Source organism: Ochotona curzoniae, unplaced genomic scaffold (genome assembly GCF_017591425.1).
Source record: "Ochotona curzoniae isolate NIBS_2020 unplaced genomic scaffold, NIBS_Ocur_1.0 patch58, whole genome shotgun sequence".
NCBI classification, from domain to species: domain Eukaryota; kingdom Metazoa; phylum Chordata; class Mammalia; order Lagomorpha; family Ochotonidae; genus Ochotona; species Ochotona curzoniae.
In genome coordinates this window covers 1,051,300-1,066,360 of record NW_024467037.1, presented here as the reverse complement: position 1 = coordinate 1,066,360, position 15,061 = coordinate 1,051,300, and the positions used below count along the sequence as shown (strand labels likewise).

General features: G+C 37.9%; 1 protein-coding gene across 1 annotated transcript in view; it reads right to left on the bottom strand.

Annotated features, from left to right (window-relative positions):
- Positions 1-2,615: 2,615 nt before the first annotated feature.
- LOC121168114 overlaps positions 2,616-15,061 on the bottom strand; it is a 92,545-nt gene continuing 80,099 nt past the window's right edge. The window contains exons 16-18 of the mRNA XM_040997905.1: positions 10,192-10,266; positions 5,575-9,111; positions 2,616-3,096 (exon numbers count right to left, since the gene is read on the bottom strand). Coding sequence (XP_040853839.1) covers positions 2,755-3,096; positions 5,575-9,111; positions 10,192-10,266 — 3,954 coding nt within the window. The 3' untranslated portion in view covers positions 2,616-2,754. The remainder of the gene's footprint in view (positions 3,097-5,574; positions 9,112-10,191; positions 10,267-15,061) is intronic.

Here is a 15,061-nt window from a genome sequence, read left to right as displayed (position 1 = left end):
TGTTCAGTCACTTGATAAGCAAATCTAATGTCCCCTAGCTATTTAACCTAACGTACCTGCAAGTTCAGGAAATTAGGATTTAGGCATCTTTGGGGACGGGGAGTCATTATTCTGCCTATCAACCTTGCCTCCTTCTACTTCCTGCCAGGAAGGATGGCAAGTCAGGCCCACTCCTGGGTTCTGATGATGAATGGCTTTTATTGAAGTTCTCCCCATGGGCTCTAACAAGAAAAAGAAGAACCCCACAGTCCAAGATATTTCCTACTCCACCTTCTACCCGCAATGTTGAGACCCACATCACAGGTGACAGTTCTCCCAGCCATCTCCAATTTGCTCCCTACTTATTCTCACAGGCTTCCCTTTCCTCCCCCAAATCATCATCATCTCTTTGCATGTGGTGCTAGCCTCTGAATGTGACAAATTACCACAAAAGGTGAGAATAAATAACACAAGATAGCCTTATAGTTCCAGAGTTCAGAGGTTTCAATGGGTGGCAGGGTGATGTTCCTTCTGGAGGCTGTGGGGAGATAGTTTCTTGCCTCTTCCAGTTTCCAGCAGCACCCTATGTCTCCAGTTCTTACACAGCTTCACTGCAACTTCTGCTTCTGCGCTCACGTCTCCCTTCTCTGACGCTGACCCTTGATCCTTTCCTCTTACGAACCCTTGTGACCATAGCGTGCCCACCCAGACAATCCCCCCCTGTGGGATTCTTCATCTTGGTTTCACTGAGTGAGGTGACAATTACAGGTTTTTGGGATTGGAACGTGGATATGCTTGGGAGCCACCATTCTGACTACTGCATTGTCTAATTTCATCTTGGTGCCACCTTTCAGACAACTCAAACCAGCACAATCATTTTAGCTAAAATACCTTCCTAAATCACATATTCAACCCTTTATTACTTAGTGTTTATGTCCCCAATGTGCTGTTGACTACATGCCTTATTAACAAGTAACTTTTAAGTGGTTGGAAAAGTTGTCTCACATAAAGTTTAACAAATGTTCAAGGATTCTTCTTCAAATAAATTGAGTTGAAAAAATGATTGAAAATTTAAGAGATTTCCACAGTAGGAGAATTTTAAATCTTTAAGTGTCACAAGATCGCTGTTAGAACTAGTGAGGAAAGGGATTTCAGTTTCCACCCAGGAAATATTTTCTCCTTTACTGCATGCAGATCAGATAAATGATTTTCTTTGTAAGTACAATCAGTCAATTACCTAAGAGCTACCAAATCCATTTCTCCGCAGTTTCCTTGTTGCTTCTCATGAATCAGATTTCCCTCACAGCCCCATTCTTGAGTTTCCAGGGAGGCCATGGTGGAGGATCAGAAAGCAGGAAAAGAAAGCAGCAGCCTGAGGTTCCTCACCCTGTGCTCCATTCTCTGATCTCTTCTGTTGTCCCTGGGGTGGGTGTTTCTCTTCCTTGTCTTCTGCCTTCTAGGCTCTGGTTGTAGCCCTTACTGCCACTGCTCCTGCCACCTCCATGGTGACAGCACTTCCTGCTCTTGCTAATTTCAGGGTTGGCTCACCATCCCCTTGGCTTCTTAGCGTTGGTTTCATTGCCTAAATCTAGCTTCTTGTACTTCTTCGGCTGCAAAAATCTAGAATTGTTTGTGTTCTCCTGGTTATACTCTGATTAAGTACACATGCTCCCAGACTTAAAGTAGAATTATGTACAGTGAACTCACTGTAAATGGAGAGGCTCATGGAAAGGCATCACTGTCTGCTACCAGACCCCACAGCTTAGTGACACGGTACACTGCAGAATATCCACTGACAATCCCTTTGAGTGCCAGGCTGCCTGGGCGTGTGCCTACTGGTGCTGCCATTGCTGCTGCTGCCGCTGCCTGGTGTCACAGGACAGGATCTTACAGGGTATTCACTAACCCCAGAAGAGATCACAATTCAAAATCTAAATGACAGCTTCTACCATTAGGATATCACTTCAATGCCCGAGCAAATTCAAAAATCTTAAGTTCAACCCCTGTAGTCCCAGGACCATCATGTATGATAACAAATTTGAGCATAACTAGAAAGTCTTGGTACCTGTAAAAAGCACCACTACCCTGAGTTATAACGTTGAAAGAATGACTAGGAATTGTCTATCGGCCAATTCAATTTGAATCTCCTGGTCTTGCTGACTCGTCAAGAACTCTGTCTATTATAGTTTTTGCTTGTCAAGTGTGGAATAAAATGCAACAAGAGCCAAAGTTTGGTGACTTCAGAGTTTTTTTCAAGTGAGTTAGAAAGTTATTCCAGGGGAATAGATGGTTCAGGGTTAAATGTTATAATTTATAAGTGTTAAGAAGAGATAATATCAGACGATGTTAAAATCACTAGAACTTCTTTAGGCCCAGAAGATTACAGGCTGTAAAACCATGAATATAACAAGCTGAAGAGTTAAAATGTACTCATAGCAAAACTCTAAATACAGATGACTGCAAAAAGAGAACCCAAAAACTGGGTAGAGAGGGAGAAATTAGAATTTAGCAGAAGTTGTGGGACTCAGAGATAATAGTGAGGGGGAGAAGTTGGAAACAAAATGCATCTGAGCTGAACATATATTGCTGGGTTTGCTTCTGAAGGCTTATAAACAAACACGCATTTACATAAAATGTGCTCATTTCTCATTTTAATCAAAACAAAATGGTTCTAGCAAGATGAAACTGGGATGCTGCCTTCTATCACACGTGAGGACAGAACTCCAAACCACATTGCTGATGGAGAAATGATGTTCTGACTGTAGGTCTCACATTTCATTTTGAATTGTTTAGCACTTGGATAATATCACAAATGAGCGAACATTTTTCAATATCCTCTTTTAATTTTTTAGGGGGCTGCAGTTTACGTATTTCATAATCTAGGGTTGTATCATTTATACGAACTAGGCCTGTTGAGACCATTCGAGGGCTTGTGAATCTTGCAGGGTAGTTTTCTTGTCGTTTGCTTTGCTCTGGCGCAGTATATGGCCTTGCAGAGTGTTTTATCTGATTATGACTGTCATCTGGGCTGTTTCCTGAAAGCCTTGCTCTTGATTTTGCTTTGGTCAGATGCTTAAAAGAGGTCACAGGTAAATCCTCAAATTTATCCGAACAATCCTAAGTATTAAGATAAAAGATTGGCTTAGTAAGTTACATTTTCTAAAAGTACATTTTACATCCACATGGTCTAAAATTTCCAAGACAAAGAATGAATGCACTGAAAACTTCTCCAAATTCAAATCCTACCTCTGTAGCTTTTCATTAGGAAACTGCCGTATGAACTGTGCATGGAGCAGGCATTTGGCGCGTGGTTAAGATGCCTCTGGGAATGCCCACATCCATATCGGACTGCATAGGTTCCAGTTCTGCCTTGCTCCCAGTCCCAACTTTCTGCTAATGTGTGACCTGAAGGCAGCAGGTTATGGCTCAAGTACTTGAGTCCCTGAAACCCATGTGTGAGACCGATTGAGTTCTCTGATGTCAATTTCACCAAAGAAAAGTACAGTGGCACTTGTTAACAGGGGGAAATAATATCTTCTTTACCCATTCTCAGGATAAGGACATGGAATCCTACATGACCTGCTAACATTTTACTTAAACACAATTTCAGCATTTGAAAAACTAACACTAGAGAGTCCACTTGTCTAAAGGAAATTTTAAAAAGTCTTTCCTTTCCAAAAGCAATGAGCCCATATTGCCTCCTTTACCTAATATGTATGTACACACACACATACACAGAATCATTGGCTCAATGCTAAATTACTAAATCTATGAAAACTCCAAAGTTCAGAGAACAAGCTATGCTAATATTTACTCTGCCATTACATAGCTAATATAATATTTAGCTATATATCATATACCATAGATACCTAGACAATATTTTTCCTGCCACTATAAAGCTGAAAACTTTGTGGAAAACAAATGCCAAACAACTATTCTGACATTATATTTATTCTCAGTCTCAAAGACAGAATTATACATATAAAACTATCAATTTAATATCAGCCTTGGAACTTACATAAGTTTTCCCAAAGGTTGGTCATGCCTGTCATATATACTAACAGCCATGTTCCAGAAAATTAAGGTAAGCCCCTTCCATTCCTAGAGTTTAACTTTGCTTTTAGAGAGGCTGGTGTTCATGATATAGTCCCTTAAGTCTCTGCATGCAACAGCCACATCCAATACGGTTGCCAGTTTGCATCCTAGTTGCTCCATTTCCAATTCAGCTCCCTGCTGGTGGTTGGGCAAATGCAGCAGAATATGGTCCAAATAATTAGGCACCTGACAACCACAAGGCACACCCGGTTTCCACCTGGCCATTAAAGCCATCTGGGAGTGACCCAGCAGAGGGAAGCTCTCTTGAGCTCTATGTCTTCCTCTCTCATTCTGTAATTCTGCCTTTCAAATAAATAAATAAATCTTTTAAGAAAAAATAGCTTATAAAAATAGTTTATAAACTCTAGTAAAGTCCCTTACTAATTATTTAATGCTAATATTAAAGATAGATTTGATTTCCCATTTCTTAGCACAAGAAATAGGAGAAAGGTGATGGTGAAATAAAAAGACTTAAGGCTAAATTAAAATTCAATAATTTGAAAAACTGTAAAGTTTTCACCTCTAGAACTCTTAGCAGAGTGAGATGCATATCCAGTTTCATATTTGTTTACTAAAACTCAAATAATTCAGCTATTTGAAAGAAAATTATACAAGTATCCTTGTATTCTGTGTTCCCTCAGCAGATGGCCACTGGTAGAGGGGGTATGAGTTCTGGCTGCTACCAGCAACTGGTTGACATCAACCAGGGGTACCATCCAGCCCATCTTTCATGCCAGGGAGGACTGCCCTTCCTCGGGCTGTCGCAGGAGCTGCTAAGCAGAAAGGATTCCTTTTTCTAACTCATACCCCAGGGAGGGTGCCCTTTATCCATGTTAATGATGGGCATAAACATTCTTCCTGGTTCTGTGATTATACTTTGAATCAGGCAGAATGATTACTTCAATTTCTGGGAAAAACTTTCAACTTGGAAGTTTGTATCTGGGGGGCAATTAAAATTACAACATGTAGACATATGAGAGTAATTCGAAAAGTTCCTGGAAAATAGCATTAAAGCAAAGTCGGGCAGATGTTTGGCCTGGCAGCTAATACTCCTGTTTCCTACTGGAGTGACTAACTCCAGCTCCTGACATTAGCTTCCAGTTAGTGCAAACCCTTGGAGGAAGCAAGTGACAGCTCAAATAATTGGGTTCCTGTCACCCATGGAGACATAGATTAATTCCCAAACATTGCAGGTATTTGGGGAGTAGAATAGTATATATGATCTCTCTCTCTCTCTCTCTCTGTCTGTCTCACTCTAATTTTAAAAACAGGTTAAACTTATTTTGGTGTAATAAAATTTTGAAATCCATGTATATATAAGGAGCATCTGAAAAGGTCATGGACATGCAAAAACTGTATGCAGAGATTTTTTTTTTAAAGTCTGCACTTATCTTTTGATGCATTTTGTCACAAAATTTTAAAAGTATCCTCATATACCCTAAAATAAATTACAGAAGTTTGCCAAATGCAGCAGTAGAAGACTGAGAAAAATATTATTACATGTATAGTTCTTCTTGCAGTCCAATGAAGTACTGTTCTTGGAACGGATTTCTTTAGATGAATTCTTGTGGTGGGCAGTGTGGTGGGCACTAACCTACCTATCCTATTAAATGGCTTTTTTGTCTTGGGATGGTCTGTTTCTTTTGGGACCTTGGGTTTTAGATTTTCTCTCTTTAGTACTTCAGGGAAGAAGGATGAGTTTGAGTTTTTCTTATCTTCTATTATCATAAACAGCTGTGATTGAGGGATCCTGGCATATTTTTCACTGAAGAGAAAACCTGAGTTCAAATAAAGACTCTGTATGTCTTTATTATATTGTGCAAATGTTACTAAATGTTTTTTATTGTTGTTGTTATTTCCTTTTAATCTCTGGCAGTACTGTTCTTCTTGGTAGGGTTTCTCCCCAGCTTCTGAATTGCAATAGCCAAGTGTATTGGTCTGCCACAAAGGGAAGGGGAATCTGTGTGACTGTCTGTCATCTTCTCTTGGTATTTTGCAGTTAGGGATACTTGGGTGTGGTGACAATACTGCTTCAGGTCGTTCCTGAACAGTCAGTTTATAAATGTTAACATGCTCCTTTTTCCCAAGCACTTTCATTTTCCTGTCCAAGCAAGCTTTTGGTTGAGTCATTTTGCATTTTCCAGTCCAACCATTCGAGTCTTGACTCTCTGTTTTACAAAAAGAATTGTCAGCTCTAGGAAACTGTTCAAAACCACATTCTTCTCTGGGTTTCTTAAACAACATATCTGTAAGTCTTTCTGATGACTTATTTAATGGGATTGCCTGGGTATTTTTGTTGGAAGAAGGCTGTATTTTTATTAAATCTGGTGTTTTACCTTCCGCTCTAGGGTAGCAACTATTTTGTTCCATGATTGTCGGATTTTTCTGTAAACTCTGTAAGCAAAAATAGCCACCTTCTTCTCTTTTGACCAACTCTGTTTCTACACATTGATCCTTAGGAGCCTTCTGTAGTGTGGACTTTGGAACAGTTTTTGAATATTTGCTCTCCTTTTCTGAATGTTCCTCCATCAAGTGATGCTCATCCCTAATTGGTAAGTTGGACTTTATGCATTTCAGTGGCGTGCAGCTTGAATTAAGCAAATGTAAATGATGGCTGATGTGCTCTAACTGCCTTTCTGTCATTAATCCTGCTTTTGAAAGTTTCTCTATAAAAAGACTCTGGAGGTGCTTGCTTAATTCAGCTTTTAGACTTACTAATTCATTTTCTGATAAAGCCAAAAGGTAGTTTTGAAGAGATTTATTTAAGGGATATTTCATTTTTATTTCAGGCCTTCTACCAAAACTCCCACTTGCAAGTTCTTCTCTTAACTCATGATAGGATATAGAAGTATTTCTAGTTCTCAGAGAAGATACGTTACTGTGTATGGTCTCAGGCTCTGCCTCATTAAATAAACTGCTCTCTGAAAGGTTTCTTAGGAAGTAGTTTTGGAGAATTTCATTTAAAAAGGATCTTAGCTTTATTTCTAGATGTTTATCTATGAAGTGATGATTAAAGTTATTTACAAAAGACATGATTTCCCTTACAGCTTCAGAGTATTTTTCCTGGAAAATGTTATGCCCATTTAGGTCAGCTTTCTCATTCATCAAATGCAAGTTTTGATAGATTGTTGGTAAGTCCTCCTTGGCAATATGTCCTGCTTCTGACAGCCTTTCTACAAGGTAATGCTGGATATGTTTACTTAATTCCGACTTTAAATTTTTCACTTCTGACTCTGAGAGTTCTTCCAGAAACACACGCAGCTTTGGACTCAAAATGGGTTTTCTGTGCAATGTGTCCACATTATTCAAACTCCCTTGGATTTCTTCAAGACGGTCTGTATGGTTGGGAATATCACGTTGAATTAATTGTTCCAATTCTTTCTCTGGCTGTCTTCTCCTTTGAGACTGATTATGTGTGAAAAAGGCTTTCAAGATGCTTCTCAGAAAGGATTTTAACATCCCTACATCAGACTCATCAAGCTTACCCATTAGAAAAGAGTTACTGAAGGTTTCTAAAACAGAATTTAGATCATGTTCTTTTATGTCAAGCCTGTGGCCATTACTTGGGGAAACTGGCTTCTTCTCTGGTATCCAATCATGTGCTGAATGTGGTGGGGACTTCTTTTGACCTTCCTCTATAAATTCAACTCCACCGAAAAAAACAGCAGCATCATGGGGATGGGTGGGAGTGTTCTGCCTTGTGAGAAGTTCTGGTTTGCTTTTGACTTCTGGATAATCCTCTGTGGGATGCTTCGGCTCTTCTGGAAGCCCTGTCTCTGTTCCCAGCAAGGACCCATTCTGGCACTCTTTCTCTAATTCTATCACTTTGATTAGCCCATATTCTAAAAGAGTCTCTACAGGAAATGCCTGAATTATCTGGCTTACCACCGATTTGGACTGTGGCAATTCTGTTTCATCATTTTCTTCTCCAAAGTGAAACAGAACACGGGAAGATAAGCTTTTGCCCCATGGAGTGGATAGTTCATCCTGCAGGTGCATCTGTGGCTCACTCGACTCTGACACTCCTAGCTTCAGATGTGAGAGGGGTGCCATGAATATTTGCTTTATCACACAGTCAGGCACAGAGCCAACCAAAGTTGATTTGCAGCTTGATGTTTTGTTTATTAAATGTTTCTTTTTGAAACGACACTTTTTATTCATTGGAGAATCTGTTTCATCAGCCTCTGAGAATTTTTCAGACATGGATTCTGCTACCTCTGAAGATTTTCCTGCTCCACTTCCTGAAAGAAAATCTGTGGGAACATTTTTAATTACTTGACTTAAAAGAGACTTTGATTTTGAAACATCTTTTTCTGAAAGCCAGCTATGTGAATCTTGGATTTTTTCAAATACTCTGTCTCCCACACTCTTTGCTGGTTCATTGGGGATGCTTAGATGTGGGGAATCACTTTTCTTTGTTGCTTCAGAGTTTACGGGAACTTCTAGATTAGCAAATAACTTGTCTGAAAGGTCTTGTAGATTTTTACTTAAAACTGACTTGAGTGCCATTGATTGTCTTAAGTTTTCTATGTGGGAAGTGGGACTTAATGACTTTGAGAGGTGACACTTATTTATATTTTGAATAAATGATGATTCTCTTTTGAAATTTGGTAAAGATCCATTTAATAGTGTTTCCTTTGGCTTATTTTTATTGTCTAACGTCTTCATTCTGATGAGACCAGGATTATGAGCTAACCTATTCTTATTGTCTAAAGTCTTTATTGAGTTGACAGTAGGATCATGAGCTAATTTATCCTTAGTGTCTGATGTCTTTACTGGGTTGACAGTAGGATCAGAGGCTAACTTTCCCATAGTGTAGAAAGTCTTCACTGTGACATTAGGGTCAGAGCAGGGTTTCATAGTAGGTTCTGCAGCTTTTGAATATGTTGGATAAGGAGGGTCTTGGTCTTCATGTTCTATCACTTCTGTACTTAAGCTGTTTTTAACTTCATATATCTCTTTGTCTTTCTTTATACTGTCTGACATGCTGTCATTTATGTTCCTTAGAAAAGGATCAAAACGGCCCAGGTGGAATTTCTGAAATTGCAAAAATAATATCTGTAATATTTTCAATTTATAAGAAATTTTCTAGTTAGTTTTCTTTGATTATAAATGTTAGTTTGTCTGTTCATCTTTCATCTCACTACAAAGGGAGAACACCTACCTTGATGCATTTTAAATAGTGAAAATTAGGATAATATTTTATTTGATGCAAATTACTCAAATTCTTCATTCTGATTCTACTTTTTAAATGCTTAAAAGCCACCCAATTAATAGATTCTTTTAACAACTATTTCTAGTGTCAGTTGCATTTGTTTAGAAAGTGGTTAATAGCAGGATGTAATTCTTAGCCATATATTTAACATTTTTGAGGCAATGTGGGGATTTTTAATACACACAGACACACACCTGCATACAAATGTAGACAGATTGAAAGATAGATCCAATTTAAAGTATCATAAATATTCAAAGACTGAAGAGTCTAGATCACTAGCTTTTAAATTTGAGTTTCAACAATGACAATGGTTCCTTATCCCAGTTCTTATCATGTTACAATAGAGTTTTGTTTTTTGATGATTCAGAATAAGCTAAAAAAAATCTCCAATTATAGTGAAATCTCAGTTTAATATCCATACGTAATTTTGTAGTTTTGGTACCAGATTATTCTATTATTGAGACTTTAAAAATTAAAATCTCTTATCACAGCCTCTTGTTCAAAAAATGCCTGCTTTATCCAAGCAAATGAAATAAAAAATAGGAAATACCCAAACACTTTACTTTATTTCAACTTAATAATTCAAAGTACTTTCTAACAAATACAATTTATTATAACTGGTCTTCAAATGCTAGTGAGTACTCAAGTGACACATTAAGAATTACTTGGAATTCTGTGCATTTTGTTTTTTGTTATTGTGAAAATATAGCTTCCCATCTTGCATTCCTAACTGAGTTTCACTGGTTGGAGGCAGGACCTAAGAATAAGTAGTGTTTAATGTTGTCAGGTGTTTCTGATAAGGAATTTGGCTTTAGGACCACTTAATCAAACAAATAAAGTATTGGAGAGACATACTAATGAAGCATAATTAATATTGAAATAGAATTACTTTTAGGGCTCACCTGATAGTTTGGTATGGATTCAGAATGTGACGGGATGAAAGATGCTGATTTGAACACGTCTGATGAAAAGACCACCTTACAAAGCAAGAGGTTTTAATTTTAGATTATATCTAACACAAGATAATTCCCAAATTGCTTTATTCTTTCAATAGCTACTTAAAATATAAAACTTTAAACTAGCTCAATGGCTAAATCCTCCTTTTGCAAGTGCCAGTATCTTATATGGGTGCCAGTTCATCTTCCGGCTGCTCCATCTTCCATCCAGCGCTGTGCTTATGGCCTGGGGAAACAGTGCAGGCCAGCCCAAAGCTTCGGGATCCTGCATTAGCATGAGTGATCCAGAAGAAGCTCCTGGATCCTGGCTTCAGAGCAGCTCAGTTCCGGGCATTGTAGCCATTTAGGGAGTGAACCAGTGGATCAAAGATCCTTCTCTCTCTAATTTGGATGTTCCTTTCCAATAAAAATAAATCCTTAAAAAACATATACATAAAAATGTCAAAACATAAGTATATTTCTCATAATTTCACTCTGATAATTATTAAAGAAATATAAGTGCACATTGAGCAGGGAAAAGCATTTACACTAAAAAGCAGAATAAGACAAGGATGCCTACTCTCACCATTACTGATCAATATAGCTTTGGAAGTTTTAGCCAGAGCCACCAGGCAAAAAAAACATATTAAAGAGATACAAATTGGAAAGGAGGAAGCCAAGCTTTCTATTTGCAGATAGCATGATTCTATACATACGGAAATCAAAAGACCCCACTAAGAAACTATAGGAACTCATAAGACAGCTTGACAAATTCATAGGATAATAAAATCAACATACAAAAATAAATAAATAACATTTGTACACACAAACAATAACATGGCTAAGAAAGAATTTGCAAGATCACTACCATCCATTATAGCTACTAAAATTTTTAATACCCTGGGATAAATCTAGCTACAGATGTGAAAGACCTCTACAATGAAAATTGTAAAATGTTCAATTAAGGGGAAAAAAATAGAAGAACACACATGCATTAAAAAAATCTTCCAATTTATAAAATTACATTCTTCTCAGATCTAGAAAAATTATCCTAAAATTCATATGAAAATACAAGAGTTCTCCCAGATAGTTAAAGTAATGTTAAACAACAAAAACAAAGCTGGAGACATCACATCAGCTTTCATGTCTGATAATTTATTACTGAATGGCAGGAACTGCAAGTGTTATGCTTTGGTTATTAGAACGTGCCTTGTCCTTTGAAGCAGTGATTTACTTTGCTCTGGGTACACACTGAAACCACTTGGAATGATGTGGATGCTTTTGAGATTGTTTCTAATATTAATGGGACGGTGTTTCCCAAAGAAGTCTTTAGTGGTGATTTAAAAAGCCTGGCTTAGCCTCTTTACTCAGATGATGGTCTCCTAGGGGTTATACTAGTGGTATTCTAAGTTTTTTCCTCTGGCAGAAACGAATCTGAATTACTTGTAGCCCATGTGAACTCCTGTAATTTTTAGCTTTATCCTTTCCAGTGAATTCCACCCACCCCTGCACACTCTTCTCTGTGGTGATTTCCTATTTGGATCACTACCCAGCAAAGCCTTCAGAGGGAGCTATTTCACAGTCATCTAGAAACATTCTGCCGCAATTTCTTTTTGTTTCCACTCTTTACAAATTCTGCCTCTGTCCACCAAATTCTAATCTCTCTATTCCCAATCAATGAAACTTCAAAACACTGCCTAAGTTCCTCCTCTTGCTGCTGCTGCCAGTTGGTAAGATGCTTGGGCTCACCTTGTCTGTCTGCTTCTGTAAGGAATCACAAGGTTCATGCTACCTTTTGTCCAATGCCTGAAAATCACATATTTGCATGCATTTTATTTTTATTTCTCACTGCTTAACGCAAATTAGGCCCTTGTAGCTTCATTTTGGTTAGAAGTGTGGCATTTATTTTTCATGGACCTAAAATGGACACTATTTTATTAGACAATTATCAATATTTAAACTCAATGTAATTATTAGTATTATGTAACAAAATACATAACAAATGTTAACTAAAAATGCAACCTGAAAAAGATCTCATTAATATTTACATCAGACACCATCCAACACATAAGAATTAGCCTAGAGATCAAGAAAGCAATGTAGCGGAATAGAGTAAGGACACATTAAAACAGATGCAGAAGGATCAGAGGAGGAGAGGCAGAGAGTGTTATCCCAGGAAATAGGTGAGGATAGGCTAATGGTAGAGGGATACCTGGAGACATGGGGAAGCAGCAGAGTCAGCAGAGTGGTAGGGCGGTGAACAGACATCCCAGCAGCGATTGGAGCTCCAGTGGCAGTCAGATGAGATCACCAGGAATGCCATAGCATTGCAGGTACTGCTGATTTTTTTAATCTTACCATGAGCACAAGAAGAGTAGTAGAGCCCTTTTGGGTGGGTTGACGTGGGAACAGGATGGATTTCGTGGCCCCAACTTCCACCAGTGCCTTATGAGGAGTCATTTGGAATTCTGTGACAAAGTTCCTGGATTAGGGGACAACATTGAACTCTGCATGTGCTAAGCCAGTGGAGAAATCACTTCTGGCTCAATGCATTGCATTGGTCCCACCAGGAATATAATACCAACTTGGCAATCCATGGATTCCATCCAAAATAAGTCTAGGTTGCCCCAGAACTAATTGCCAGCAGATTCTAGCAACAAGAGGAAAGAAAACAAAAATCCATGTGATGGGTACCACTGAGAGCCTGAGATCTACTTTTAAGTCACAGCTGGTGTATCCCTAATCCCAAGTACTACTAAAATAACAAGTGTGAGAAATATTGAGCAGACAATGGTGTGGTCACAACATAGGATCACAGTGGGATAAGAGTGGCCACCAGAGGAGTACTGGCTGTGGAGACCATGACAGCAGCATAGAAAGAGAGCCCAGAACTAAAACTCAATGTAGGCAGAGGAATGAGTGACACAAATGCAGAACCAGGCACTGAACAGGATCAGTAAAATCAATTTGTAGACCTGTGGACGATAAAGCTTAAAATTGGCCGTGAGAAGAATCTGCTAGTGTGAGTTGCAATGGCCAAGGCCAAAAGAAGGGGCACAGGCACAGTTATTGACACCTCCCCCGCAAAGGAGCAAAACACCATGTCAATCTCAGAGTTAACTGAGGAAGACATAAAGGAACTGCCAGATTTAAAAAAAAAAAATCTAAATCATTATAAGGATCCTTAGAAACAGCAAGAAGCACATACAGGAGTTTAAGGAATTAAGAAACACATTATGCAGGAAATAGCAACAATGAAATAAAACCAAACTGAATTATTTGAAATGAAGACTACAATGCAGCAAAGTAAAAATTCAGTGGAAAGTCTTCAATAATGGAATTAAAGAGACAGAAGAAAGAATCTTACAATTGCAAGACACTTCCTGCAATAAAGCTGAAACAGTCAAAAAGCTGGAAGAAGGACTTAGTTAAGCTGAGAAAATTACACACAAATTATCTGATACCATCAAGAGGCCAAACATAAGAATTCTGGATGTTTCTGAAGGCACAGAAAGAGAAGCTGAGTTGAAAGATATATTCAATCAAACAATGAATGAGAACTTCCCTAACATGGAGAAAGAAAAGGAAAATCAAATATAGGAAAGCAGAGAATCATAAATAGATTTGACCAAAGTGAGCCTCACTGTGACACATCATGATCAAGCTCTTTGGTTGAATTGAGAGTACGATACCAGATTTTCCACCATTGCCATAATACACTAAAATAGCAGAATCTTGGACTGTGACTGTTGCTGAAGAACTGTTACTTTTCTAATAAGATGGGACAAAACGGTGAGCAGCAGGAGAATGGAGCGAGAGGTAAGGGAGGTGAAGGGGGAGTCCCTATCCCTACCAAATCATATTATGGTTTTTAGATATTTGTTGCCTTTTGTATGTCTTTGGGAAATTGTTCATTTTAAAACCGGATTACTTTAGTATTTGCTGAACTGTATAATTCCTTACTTATTTTGAATAATATCTGATCAGAGACATCATTTGCAAATATTTCCTCCCACCCCACAGCTTGCTTTTTTCAGTCTACTGGGTGTTTCCTTTGATGCAGAGACTTCTTAACATTTGATGCAAACCCATCTGTCCATTTCACTATTGGTTTTAAGTGTCTGAAGCTAAGACATTTGAAGCCATGCTTGGTTAGGAACTTCCCTAAATTTTGAAAAGAGGTAAGGTGCCATGTTTTATTTGTCACTTAATTAAAATCTCCAAACAGTGTTAGTTCATAAGTTAATTAAAACTGTTCTTTTTATAGTTTTTACCATTTAGGCATTTTACTAATTATCCAATTTTAGTTTAAATGCATTCTTTATTTTTTCTGCAAATATATTCCTTTATCATACATTCACTTATTACTCATCCTACAAATAAATAGGGAAACTACTGTAAACCAGACACTCTCCAAGTACCAGATAATAGTTGCTGTCTTTTCCATTCAGTGTTTACCCAAAGATGTCATAACATTTGGGTCTGGACAGCCCTAACACACAATGTATACTGTTAACTTTAAGGATATCAATGCATTTTGTGATGTTTGCTTTAAAAATACTAGCTGTATTTCAATGCCTTTCTTGAAAATCATAGTTTATGCAGAGGCTCTAAAGAATGTGAACGAACCATTGAAACAAATTCACCTGAATCAGTTATGAGTTGAAAATGATGTTATCATGCCTCTCCAATTCAGTTCAGTACTCCAGAAGTTGTCTCAAGACTGTATTTCTTTAACTCACTTTCTAAATTGATTCATTTAAAAACAAAAAACAAACTACTTTTAACTCCAAAATCTATTTTCCCATAGAATTCAGAAGATTTTGTAACTTGTCTG